The sequence below is a fragment of the Musa acuminata genome, chromosome BXJ3-5 (assembly GCF_036884655.1).
Source record: "Musa acuminata AAA Group cultivar baxijiao chromosome BXJ3-5, Cavendish_Baxijiao_AAA, whole genome shotgun sequence".
Classification (NCBI taxonomy): Eukaryota; Viridiplantae; Streptophyta; class Magnoliopsida; order Zingiberales; family Musaceae; genus Musa; species Musa acuminata.
The window spans coordinates 34,576,513-34,590,000 of record NC_088353.1 but is presented as its reverse complement, the minus strand read 5'-3'; the positions used below and the strand labels follow the sequence as shown (position 1 = coordinate 34,590,000).

Below are 13,488 nucleotides of genomic sequence, written 5' to 3'. Positions count from 1 at the left end.
GATAATAATTTACTGAGCCAGAAGGAGTTTTGACAGGTATTACTCACGACCAGCTCGATATTGAGCCTAGAGGGTCACACACATATGATAGGCATTGCGATGAGTAGAGGTTCGGATACGAGATATCCACCGGAGCTCTTGACTTATTGGATATCCAATAAGCTCATGAATTATTGGATCCTATAGATGAGATCCAATAAAAACCCATGAGAGATTATTGGATAGAGATCCACTAATATAAGAGGCTAGGGTAATTGGATATAGATCCAATACCCAATAGGGGATGATCCATTAAGGTTTGACAGAGGACCTCTATAAATAGGAGGGATTCAATGGTTCATAGGCTATAGCCTTTGCTTGCCTCTCCTATTATCCTCCATCTCTCCACCTCAAAGCAGGTCTAGAGTTTTGAGGAGTATTGTCACAGCCCTACTGTGTGGATTACCGCTAGAGGGGAGGATACTTGACCTCTTTCACCCTCTCATAGAGATCTACAAGGAAACATGGATATATGATCTCTCTAGGTAACACAATCTATTCTATACGCAGTTTGTTTCGTGAATTTTTACGCATCAGTTTTTACACGACGATGTACATCTTTTTTGAAAAATTGGAGATTTTTTTTTTGTTCTTCCACTGCGTATGCATGTGATGTCACCCCTAAGATTTTCCAACACTTTCATGGTAGAAAAGTTTGTATTTAGAATTTGTAGATATTAAAGAATAATAGAGTGGTATATGGATTAAGTTAATTTATATCCGTGTAGTATGAACTTAAGACTTTTTTTTATTTGTTAAATCTCTTTTCTATGTTGTTAACTACTAGGAAAAAGGGACAGAATCAAACAAAATTAAAACTTTCTTGGTCACACTCATGTCACTTAACAATGTGAAGTGTGTTTATGTTATACTTATAATTATATTTTTGTTAAGGATACATTATTTGTGGATGAAAATTAATTTAAAATATTTTCTTATAATTAAATTTTCTTTAAAAAAACCATACCATACTATTTATGGATCCAACAAGAAATGATGTGGTAATTTTTTTACTTAGGCCATCATGTCATTAGGTGAAAATTTAGTAAGTCTATTCATTTATTTTATTTATTTGATGGCATTAATATCCTCTTTTTTTTTTTTCATACATTGGAATCAACTGTGAAAGGCTATAAAGCTTGCTAGGGTCATGAAGTCTTAATTTTTGAAATCTTCTCAAGGTAGTGTCCCCATTGACACCCCAAAACCAAAACACCCTATCATGGAAAGAGTGTAGGGTTTATGTAGCTGTCCATTGACACCTCTATTGTGAAGGAGTTATTAATTGCTGTCACTAGGTGTGCTAGTTTTGAATGATCTCCTTCAGCTTTAGCAATGAGGTATGGAACATATCTAGAATGAGGCATTGATGAGGCTGGGCAGACAAACTTTGGCCAAGCTCAAGAAGCTCTAGCAAAGAAAAAAAATAAAAGAGTCCTCCCTGAATTGAATCACCATCATTCTCTTAGCTTTGTGACAGCACATCTCCTTTCATAATTGTCACTGCCAACTTTACAATAAGCACTTTGTGAATTGTATTTGAGCCATCATGTCATTTGTTCAATTTAACCTTGTTTTATCTTTTTTTTTACTCCTTTTACTGAAATAGTACATATTTACCTGACTTTGGCTCCTGGTTGGGAATCATTATAAAATCAAGTTATACATATAATACAAGCAGCAATAAATCAAGTTGTATGATATGTCAAAATTATTTTGATGTCTGAAATTAAAAATGTTATTATCATGCTAAAAAAAATTAACCAAAATTTGTTAAATCATTTTATATTGCTATCACTATTCCATCTTGCTATTTAGACTTTAATATACAAATCTCTTTCGTGTGATTGACGGAGACGTTAACAATATTTTTTAATAATAATAAATCAAGTTTTATATATAATATAAGTAGTAAAATAATTTTTTTTTATCTTTATAAGATACAGATGTACCGATATATCGATATGTATGTTGAAAACTAAAAATTTTGTTACCATGCTAAAAACACTCATCCAAATTTTATTAAATCATTTTATGTTGATATCAACCATCACCATTAAAATTCAAATGTGAGACTTCATTTCAGCTTACCCAAAAAAATCTTTTCCTAAAACCATGTCATGCATCTCAAACGAGACCATCTTGCTGTTTAGACCTCGATGCCTGACATACAAATCTGGTTCATATGATTTCTGGGTTCGTCCACATCAATCCTATCAATGTAGATCCTTTTAGAGAGAATAAACTAATTTTGTTTGTTTCATTTGCAGTGGGCACATCCAAATCGATGCTGTAACATAGATGCTTGTCGTTCATGAAAACTACCATCGAGATCGAGAAGAAATCCAATGCATTCAAGTGTGCAATCTTTCATGCCACAAATCCGCCCGAACTCACGGCCACAGTAACCAATCCCATCATCTACAATGAGAAGGAGGAGGAGAGGGAGAGGGTGGGGTGCCACTTACTGACCCTATCCGATCAGCCACTTTATTAGCTTTATGATTACACCTCAACAAACACCCTTCAAGCCAATATAATTATTTTCATTTCGAGTAAATTCTTCATCTAAATTGCTGCAAATGTTTCTTTAAAGTAATTTTGCTCATATAATTCCTACACTTTCTCTTATTCTCTCGAGTAAGATCACAAAATGAGCTATATATATATATATTTCTTCTATTATTATTATTATTATTATTATTATTATTATTATGTTCTCGTCATTATATTAGTGCGCGGATCTCATTGGCCGATGGGAGAGGCCCGTGAGAGAGAGAGAGAGACGAGTGCAGCAGTGATTGAGCGAGGGAGAACGAACGCGGAGTGATCTTTCTGTCCCTTTCCCACGCTGTTCTCGCCATTTGTTTGGCGGAGAGGAGGAAGAAAGAGGCCCATATGGAAGAAGCAAGAGATTCTACGATGACGGTGAAATGCGCGTGGAGGCAGAGCCTCTGAGAACTTCGTTCCGAGGAAGCTTGGATTTTTCGGCACTCCCTCTCGTTTTCGCGACAGCTCCTGCGGTAAAGTTGCCTCCTTGAATTGTTTTCTGCCTGTGGCGTTGTTTTCCCGTTATCTCCGATCCACCGATGGGCGTCATCGAACAATAGAAAATAGGAGCCAAGATGCGATCTTGCGTACTTTTCTGAACTCGAAGTGAGGTAGGGGAATCACCCTTTATGAAAGCTCTGTTTCCTATTCCATCTTTGTTGCTGTATTATTCCGTGCCTATCAATGTCGGTTTTTTGATGCATGGCCGGCTAATCTCTTCGTTCTGTCTTCTCCTCTCCTCGCAATCCTCATTCACATGCACATTGTTCTGCTCCTAGGTGGAAGGGAATGGCATTTTCTGGATCTGTGTAAGTATATCTTCTGGCGAAATCTTGATTTTGCTGAAGGGAAGAGAGCAATGTCGAGGCCACTCTACCGTGGTTTTTCCGGGGGCGGAAGGGGCAGCGGTGGCGCATGCCGTGACCCTTTTGATTCGAGCTACCAGGCGAAGGATTTCGCGGAGAATGGGCACGACCATGAGGCGGGAAGCCCCGCCGGAACAAATCGAAGCCGGCAAAGCCTTATTTTTGCCCTCCTCAAGCTGGGTCTAGTTGCCATTACCGTCCTTGCACTCTTCGGTTCGCTCTATTGGGCTATCTCTATCTCCACCTCCGCTCGAGGCAACGTCTATCATGGCTATCGACAGCTCCAGGAACAGGTCGTTGCCGATCTCGCAGAGATCGGGGAGCTGTCGCTAGGAATCGCGCGGCCGAATGAGTTGGAATTTTGCCCGCCTGAGTATGAGAATTTTGTCCCTTGTTATTACAATGTCTCGGAGAGTTTTGATTTGGTAGATTCGGTGGTTCCGACTAAGCATGAAAGAAAATGCATACGCGATTCTGAGAAGGGTTGTTTGATTCTTCCTCCGACGAACTATAGAATTCCACTGAGGTGGCCAAGCGGGAGGGACTTCATATGGAAGGCGAATGTCAAGATCACAGGACAGGAGTTCTCCTCTGGGAGCTTAACTAAGAGGTAGGATGGCTATTATTATTATTATTGTATTTTCCATAATTTGTCTTAATTATCACTACATTCCATTTAATACGTGTGACTAATTATCTGTTTATTGCTAGGATGATGGTGGAGGAAGATCATATCTCTTTCCGATCCGACTCCTTCATGGTTGATGGTGTAGAAGATTATACACATCAGATAGCAGAGATGATTGGATTGCCAAATGAATCTAATTTCATTGAGGCTGGGGTCAGTGCAATTTTATGCTTCGTAACAGCTGACTATTATGTTACTTGATTATTGTGCTGTTAAGGTCATTTTAGCTATTAGTTACTATTCATCCCAGTTCAGATACAAAATGTTAAATACTCCCGAGATAAGACGAAGTTAATTGCTTTTCCAAAAGATCATAGAGTTTCATACATATGATACTTTCTTTCCAACTTAAAACATTATGCAGAGGTTGCTTTCTTTCCAAGGACAATTGTATCTCTCTCTTCAAGTTATATAATTTCTCCATGGGTTTTGAAGTCAAATTTTAAGAGACTTTAGGCTATCATAGCTTTAACATTTTCAAAGTGGTGCTAACTCCTTTACCATTCTGTATCTTTATTATGTCCTCTGTAGTTATCAAATTATGATTTTGTACAAGTGCGATTATCTGAAGGGTAAATTTACAGTCATAATTTACAATGTTCTTTAGATTCTCTCTTTCTTGTCATTGTTTTCATTAAAAGAAAGTGCACATTTTTTTTTCCAGATTCCTCCGTTAATAACTTCTAGCTTAAATTTGAGATAAATCAGCTCAGAATAACCTGCATTAGCTGAATGACATTTGTCTTCAACCCTCACCCTGTTTTGATATTTAATTTAGTGTTCTGATACTAAATTGTTCTTGTTTATTGTGGTTATGTAGCATTTGGTCTTCTTGCTATAACTATCCATTTAAGTATTAATTACATATTAGTTTTGACTGAATTGTTCCAGGTAAGAACTGTCCTAGATATAGGCTGTGGTTTTGGTAGTTTTGGAGCACATCTCTTCTCAAAGCAGTTATTGACCATGTGCATTGCAAATTATGAGGCATCAGGTAGTCAAGTTCAACTCACCCTTGAGAGAGGCATTCCTGCTATGATTGGTTCTTTTTCATCAAGACAGTTGCCATATCCATACCTTTCCTTTGATATGTTGCACTGTGCAAGATGTGGGATTGAGTGGGAGAAAAACGGTTAGTAATATTTGCCTACTTAAGAATTACTGGTAACCTCATATGTATTTTCTTTTCCTTTCTTTTTCTCTAAAAATTCACGGGAGTCAGCTTGAAGCAGTCCTTTTCAAACAAACTACTGTATCATAATAAACCATTTATCAAACAGAACATGACAACAACATTTAAGCAGGTGTGGCATCATCAGCTCATTTAACACAAATATGTTTGAAATGGACATTATAAGAACTAAACTTCCATTCTGATAATCTGAGAACAATTTATAAGGATGATGATTTTCTTTGCTACATAAATAGGATAATGCTGCATCTTCTGTACAATTTTGATCATGTTTCCATAAACTTTTGGTATAAGAACTTAATGTCTTCATTGTTAAACAGATAATGAAGGTAGGTGCATGAATTTTATTATCTGGAGTGGTCGATGGACAAAAAAAAATGGTTTCTTGCTGGTAAAAATTGCATATATTCACTTGTTTTTCTGCTTCCTCTTTCTCGCATCCATAGCCACTCATCTTGTGATCCGCTAAACCAACTTGATGACATCCCACTCTGTGATTATGCTTTTAAGTTATATTGGCCTTATTGTTGTCCTACCCTGGTGCTGACCGTACTTAGCACACTTCCCTCTACCACTGTTCATCTTCTATTCTTTTCATTGTCTCATCTTGTGATCTGCTAAACCAACTTGATGACATCCCACTCTGTGATTATGCTGTTAAGTTATATTGGCCTTATTGTTGTCCCACCCTGGTGCTGACCGTCCTTGGCACACTTCCCTCTGCCACTGTTCATCTTCTATTCTTTTCATTGTTGAAGTTTGACAAACTGATATTTTTTACATTGTTAATATGAAATTCTTCCATCATCCACCTTCTATTATTTGTATCCTTCCTCCTAGTGGTCTGTGGCCTATCAAACTCACATAATTATAGTCATATGGCAATAGTGTTAATCATGATAATCATAGTTCGTTAAATATTACAATAACTTACAAAATAGAGATTTATTTTGTAAATGTTATTATTGTGTGATGTGATTTGTTCACCAAAGCATGGTTCAAAATCTCGTCCAAATAATCCTGTACCAAACATTATTTTCAGAAGTAGTATATATTCCTTTTCCTTTCAGATTTGACAATTATCATTTTTTAATTTAAAACCTAAAAAGTTTGACCCCGGCAGTTATTGCTGTAGTAAAACAGCTCTCTCTGTCTGTGTGTGTGTGTGTGTGTGTCTCTCTCTCTCTCTCTCTCGTCCTATTGTCCAATCCTTGCTTGTCACTGCCTCTCGTGCCGCCCACTGCTCACACTACCTCCTGCTTGCTGCCACCGCTGCCCTTTTGATACTTATCCTCTTCTCCTTCTCCTTCTCTTCTTCCTCCTCCCCTCTTCTTGACACCGATTGGTATGGCAGTATATCATGTGTTGATATGCTGATCTTTACCGAATCCATACTGGTACATGCAAGAACCACACCAGTCTGGCCAGGCACCGGTGTGGGATCAATATTCAAAATTTTAAAGCACCAAAGATATGAGTTATTTATTGTACATGAAAGCTTAGGAAATTATAATGGCTTGAGTAATAGTATTTCATAATTTCTTTACAAGAACCTTATAGAAATTTGTATATCAGCTTCTCCAATTTCCAAGACTGAGTCCTGGATTCATTGAGGACTAGGTCAAGTTGAGTTTCTTGGTTTTTGAGGACTAGGCATGGTCATTACCAAAACTAATTTCCTCTTCATTTTTTTTCCTGATAGCTATAAGCATGGCAAAAATGATGAGAATGCTGACATGTTTCACTAGTGCTGGATCCAAGAACAGATCTTTATGAATAAGGAACTTTACAAACATTGGGATTGTAGGACATATTATACAATTTTATACAATTCTCAAGAAGGTTGATGTATTAGCTAAGTGGTAAGAGAAGGTACAACAATTATGTCATGAACAAGGAGGAATGTAGGACCTATGTAAATTGCAAGTAACCAAAAAACCAATTGGATTGCACCATTATCTGGAACCCTAAGGTTGAATGCTAAAATTTGACACATTTAAGCTTGAGGGAACTGGTAACTACCCTTCAAAAGTCCATAGATTTCAGTCTAATTGAAGGCAAGTTGCAGCTTGTTAGTTACTTTTAGATGTGTGTCGCATAGAAATTTATGACATTCGTATCTCATACTCTTTAATATAACAGTATATATGCTTTCTTTGGCTGGGATGTGAAAAGAATACACTTATTTTCTAATTTATATGTGATTTTCATATTCTCCTTGTTCATTTAAGTAGTTTCTCTTGAGAATATCTTAGTAAGTTGATATAATCATATGCTAAATCTAAGCTAAACTACCAACTAAAGTTTATATTTCTAAGGTATCAAAAAATATTAATGTTTTTTTGGTGTTGAAATGAAAAGTAGTAGGAAATCAGTTGTTCTTATATCTTCAGAAGTTCATTAAGCTTTTCTTTAGGTAATGGATTATGGATACTAAAATTCTGATATCATGGCAGATGGTATTTTCTTACTTGAAGTTGATAGACTTCTAAGACCTGGAGGTTATTTTGTCTGGACTTCACAAATGAATACTCACAGATCTTTGCGTGATAAAGAAAATCAAAAGAAGTGGTCAGTGATTCATGATTTTGCCGAAAATCTTTGCTGGGACATTTTGTCACAACAAGATGAAACAATTGTATGGAAGAAGACAAGCAAAAAGAAATGTTACACTTCTCGGTATCAAACCCTAGTTCATATCCTTTCTTGTTATATCTCCCATATTATGATTCCACAGGGACAAGCTAACTGTGATCCTTTATACAGCAATATATTTTATTATCCCAATTATATGCATTAAACAACTTTTACTTTTTTACAGGAAGGCGGGCCCTGCAGTTTGCGATAGAAGCCACGATGTTGAATCTCCATATTACCAACCACTAAATCCCTGCATATCAGGGATGGGGAGTCAGCGATGGATTTCCATTGAGAGCCGTACACCTTGGCCCTCTCGAGTTGCCTTGAATTCAACTGAACTTGGTATATATGGTAAATACAAAATCCAGCTAGTGAATGAATGTATCCGTGATCCTCACGTGCATGCAACTCGTGCATGCACAAATTGCGTGTGTATACAAGATTGCTGTAACAATATCGTTATCATCTCATCATCCATTTTCAAATATTTCTCTAACACAGTTTCTTACCAGGTGTACATCCTGAGGACTTTGCCGAGGATGCTGCTAGTTGGAAGTCAGTGGTTCATAATTATTGGTCACTTCTTTCACCACTTATATTCTCAGATCATCCAAAGAGACCTGGTGATGAGGACCCCTCTCCACCTTTTAACATGCTAAGAAATGTCCTTGACATGAATGCTCATTTTGGTGGTTTTAATGCTGCTTTATTGGATGCTGGGAAATCTGTGTGGGTGATGAATGTGGTGCCCACAAATAGCCCCAATTATCTTCCTATGATTTTTGACAGGGGCTTTGTTGGTGTTCGACATGATTGGTATGTGTACGCCCACTGATATCCCCTTTTACATTTGTTGCTGCCTCACCCATACATCTTGACTGATATCTGCATGTATTGATGCAAATATGCCACAAAAGCATTTTTATTTCCTCTAGTTCTAATGATGAGGTTTTAATTTACAAAATATTTTAGGGCAAAACACAGTTCTATTATGTTAGTTTTCATTTATATCATCCGATAGTGCACTTTTTGCCATCTTGTTTCATTGTAAGAAAATCGAGATTGATTCATGTTCCATCATTGTAGAATTCAAGACCTCTTAATGTTCCTTAATAATCAAAATTGTTCAGTATGTGTTTCCATATATCTCTTAGCCGGAAATTTAGACCTGTTAATTTCTTTATGTTCCAGTAATTGTGTTAATATTAAATATTAATCACTCTCACCTGACCGCTTCTCTAACTCCCTTTCCTTTTTAGCAATCACTCCTGTGGTTGATCCTGCATAGTTAAGCCTCGTGGCTTGGGCATCATAAGGCTGCATCCTAAACATGGGGTTCTATACTTAACTTAGTATAACTTCGTATTCTGTCTATTTTACCATGCTGATCATTGGAATTGTAGTTGGTTACCCCTGGTATATTCATTATTCAATCTCTAGCATAGCTGTTCACTTGCTGTATCTTTTCAAGAGCTTTAGTTATCTAATTAAGAATCCGATATTTGATAAGGTGTGAAGCATTTCCAACATATCCAAGGACCTATGATATGGTCCATGCTGAAGGATTGCTATCTCTCGGGACTCATCAAAAGCAAAGGTGCTCCATGCTTGACATTTTCTTAGAGATTGATCGCATTCTACGACCTGAGGTACAAAACATCTTATTTGTTTGTGCACCTTTTATATGCTAAAAGATATTGATACCCAGATTGCAACATTTTCAGGATAGAATATTTTCTCCGGATTTTTTCCCAAATTCCAGAAATTCAATTAACATACTGTGACATTATTAATGCCTATGGTCTTTGTGGGTGTCATTCAAGTTTGGGGCAACCTTTGGTTTGATTGATAAGAAAATTTGTATTGTGGATTTCTATTCGCAAATATCAGCAATCTCTAACTCTTTGTGGATTGGATGGGGAAAGATAAAAGATTTTTTTCATTGATGAGTCATAGGTACCTTGATTCTATTTAAATAAAGAAACACCTCACAACATAGCTAATGCCAACAACCCCAAGTTTGTGGCAGGATGTAAAAGTTATTCACTAATTGACTTCCTCACTTCCTCATCCATGGTAATTGTTTTACTAACATTCTTGGAGGTGTATGAGTCCGGGATTAATCATGGTATCATATTTAACCACTGCAATTTGTCCTTTCACTAGAATGTTGGAAATCAAGGACATAACTGAACAAGAAGTTTCATTATCCTCAGTGAAGTTAAAGTCAGAAAATAGATTAATTTATTAGAGTTTTTGTATCAGACCTGCTAACTTTATTCTAGATTTGCTGCATATTCTTCTTTATGGACCTCTTAGTTCAAGTGATGAATTGGTCGAAGGACATATTTTCAAGAAAATGAGTTACTTATTAGTGGTTGCAAACTTCTGTAATCATGTGAAATGACCATTTTGTTTCAAATAACAAGTTAATTTATCTTGACAAGCTCTGCATTGTTAAGAAAAGCATTACTAAAATACATGGATTCAACTATTCATCATAGCAGGTTGTCTCATTTCTCCTTGTTGTATCCTAGTGGTGGTTATGTTATTTTCAAATAATCATTTAGTTGTTACATTGTATGTCAGTTTGCCAGTATTCTGTTTGTGCTGTTGTTTTTTTTTCTTGTTACTCTTGTAAAATGTTTTGCTATTTTCTCAAGGCAATTTCCAATTGTAATTGTACTTTGTATTAGAATAATCTAATATTTTAAACACAAGTTAAACCTTTCTGCTGACTATCTTTTAGACAAACAGGACAACTCTTCTGCTTATTTTCCTTTGCTAGGATTTTATGTTGGACTTTGATGGTTGTCATCAGCTTGACATATACAAGCCTCTGGCCTGCCTATACCATTGTGGCTATGATTTTAGGCCAAATTCCAATTTATAAGAACTGACATCTGAAATCGATATTAATTTTTTGTATAATCATGAGACAAAGCACGTGTGACATGCTAGTCTTCAGATACTTCTCATTCCTCATTAAACCCTAGCATTCTCAGAGCCTAGCATCCATCTCTGACACTGTCATCAGTATATGGTCACACCAAGTCAAACTTTAATCATAAACACCTAGATTGACTTTGTTAGCAATCCCAATGCTGCTTCTCTCCAGTAGCTCTTGATGATACATGACGTGGGCTATGCCATATTCTTCCATCCCATACAGGTATCCAAGGTCTTTTGTCATGGTCATCTGATGTGGGGAAAAGTAATAGCATATCATGATTTTGAGATTTTTCTAGAATAACTCGGTATCAGTGATAAAATTTTTTTATGTTTGTAAATGATGGATCAGAGAGGATGGGAAAAACATCTCATAATGCACAGCTAGTGTCTTTATATTGTTTACATTGTTTGTTGATTATGGAATGGTTCAATTTTGGGAGCTCATAAGAATGCTGTATAGTGTAACTCTTCTAATTTTAGAGAAGGAAAACTTAAACATGCTCAGAAAAATAATTTGTTCTGAGATGTTGTAATGACCCAATGATAATTGATTCTGTATTATAACAAAGTGCCTTCTCAGAAACTTTCTCCATGTCTAGCTCCAGTTGGTTCAGTTGTAAGCTATTCGTAAGTTTTGATTATAATCATTAAACTTGTACTAAATCTGATACTATTGCTGGCACAATGCAGGGCTGGGTGATAATTCGTGACACAGCGCTTCTTATTGAAACTGCTAGATCCATGACCACACAACTGAGATGGGATGCCCGCCTGATCGAGCTTGACAGAAGCAGCAACGAGAAGCTCCTAGTTTGTCAGAAGCCGTATTTCAGGAAACAACAGTAGCTCACACAACTACAGCAGTTTTGCATAGGATAAAACATTTGTTATTTGTCGATAATGTTTTCCGTAAAATGTCATCATGATAGGTGGAATCAGAAGAAAGAATAGAAAACGTGGTGAGGCAAAGAATTTTCAGCAAATGCTATTCCTGCGGAACCACAAGGTTCCATTGGCTATGTGATTACATTATAAATCTGCATCAGAAGGCATATGCCGAGTTCACCATGTTCCTTATAAAGATAAAGAAGATGAAGCCAGACATTGTGTTGGAAGAAACATACTGGTTCAGGAATGATGCTGCAGTATATATGATTCAGCAACAATTCTAATTCTTTCTCTCATTTAATATTTCATTAAGCAGCATTTTTTTTCTTTCTACCTGTAGATCTCATCTATGTGACTATTGAATGGTTATAGCTTTGAGAAAGAGAAAGAGCAAAAGAAAAACCATATTGACATTTTTTATTGTTTCAATATCTATCAATTCTCTGATTAGCTTCAGCAGTCAAACCTGTGATTGATGAAAAGAGACTGATCTGATTGCATTCATCCAACTATTGTTTCTTAATCCTTTCAATTGGATTTCTGTCATTTAGCTAGCATAGGCAAAAAAGAAAAAAATATTATGTCATATATATCATCTTATTTGAGTTTATGTGCATCCCCAACTTAATGATGGTTAAAATATTATGTACATTTGTTTGGTGTCTGGTTTTGTTAAAAAAACTCTAAAAATAGATATTTAGCTGAAATCATTAAGCAAGTCCTTTTATTTCTTTTGGTGCTAAAAAATGGAAAACATAATAAACTACCTCTAATCATTTTTATTTTTATTTGTTGATCTCAATACTTAAAATATTTAATTATGTTAAAAAATGTTGTAATTGAGCTTCAATTATTTTGAGATTTTACTAACTTTAATCATCAATGGAACTCTAACTTTTGAGGTTTTATAAAGTAATTTATATAAAGGTTTGAATAGTTCTTGATGAATTATAAGACATTTGGTTCTTTTTCCGAGAAATGATACTTAAAAGGTTTGTTAAAGATACTCATTTTATGTTTTCCCAATAATTGACTTTAATATATTAAGGGTAAAATTTTCAAACGAAAGCTAAAAGGTTTTTTACTTTTACTCGTAGAATATTTATTTTTTATTTATTCACATGTAACACTTTTTTATTTTTATAAAAATAATATTACCCTCATCCTTCACCTCATAGGCTATCGCCTTAATTTTTTTTGTGCTTGTTCTTATTTATTTTTGTCAAGACATCAGTAAAGAGCTAAAGGCCTTACCTCTGTCTCATCATCTTTGTCTCATCATCTTTGTCATCGACCTTGATAAAAGAAAAAGAGGTGAGCATGATGAGGTTTCCTCTTTCTCCTCGGACGTATCAAAGTAAAGAATGATCATTAGAGGAAAGAAAGAAGGGAAGCTTTGCTGTGATTATCTCTTTCCGCTCTACGATTGATTAATGGAGCAAAGGTGTGAGGTATAGTAGCGATGAGGATAGGGATTAAAGGGTAAAAGATAATGAGAGACGAAGACTGTTCAAGAGAAAATAATCTCATCGTTTAGAAAATAAAGATACTACGAGAGAGAGAGAGAGAGTAATCTCAAAGGAGTAGAAGTTACAAAGTAATCTCATCTTTTAGAAATTAAAGATATTATGAGAGAAAAAAATATAAAAAGGGAACGAAAAAAAAAAAGTGAA

The 13,488-nt window shown here is 35.8% G+C and overlaps 1 protein-coding gene across 1 annotated transcript; it reads left to right on the top strand.

Moving 5' to 3' along the window:
- The first annotated feature begins 2,821 nt into the window (after positions 1–2,821).
- On the top strand, positions 2,822–12,143 carry LOC135638243 (probable pectin methyltransferase QUA2). The gene is made up of 9 exons (XM_065151278.1): positions 2,822–3,200; positions 3,369–4,065; positions 4,167–4,296; positions 5,035–5,275; positions 7,792–8,014; positions 8,157–8,326; positions 8,488–8,791; positions 9,486–9,624; positions 11,618–12,143. The coding sequence occupies exons 2-9, from the start codon at positions 3,449–3,451 to the stop codon at positions 11,771–11,773; spliced, it is 1,980 nt and encodes a 659-aa protein (XP_065007350.1). The 5' UTR covers positions 2,822–3,200; positions 3,369–3,448; the 3' UTR covers positions 11,774–12,143.
- Positions 12,144–13,488: the final 1,345 nt, after the last annotated feature.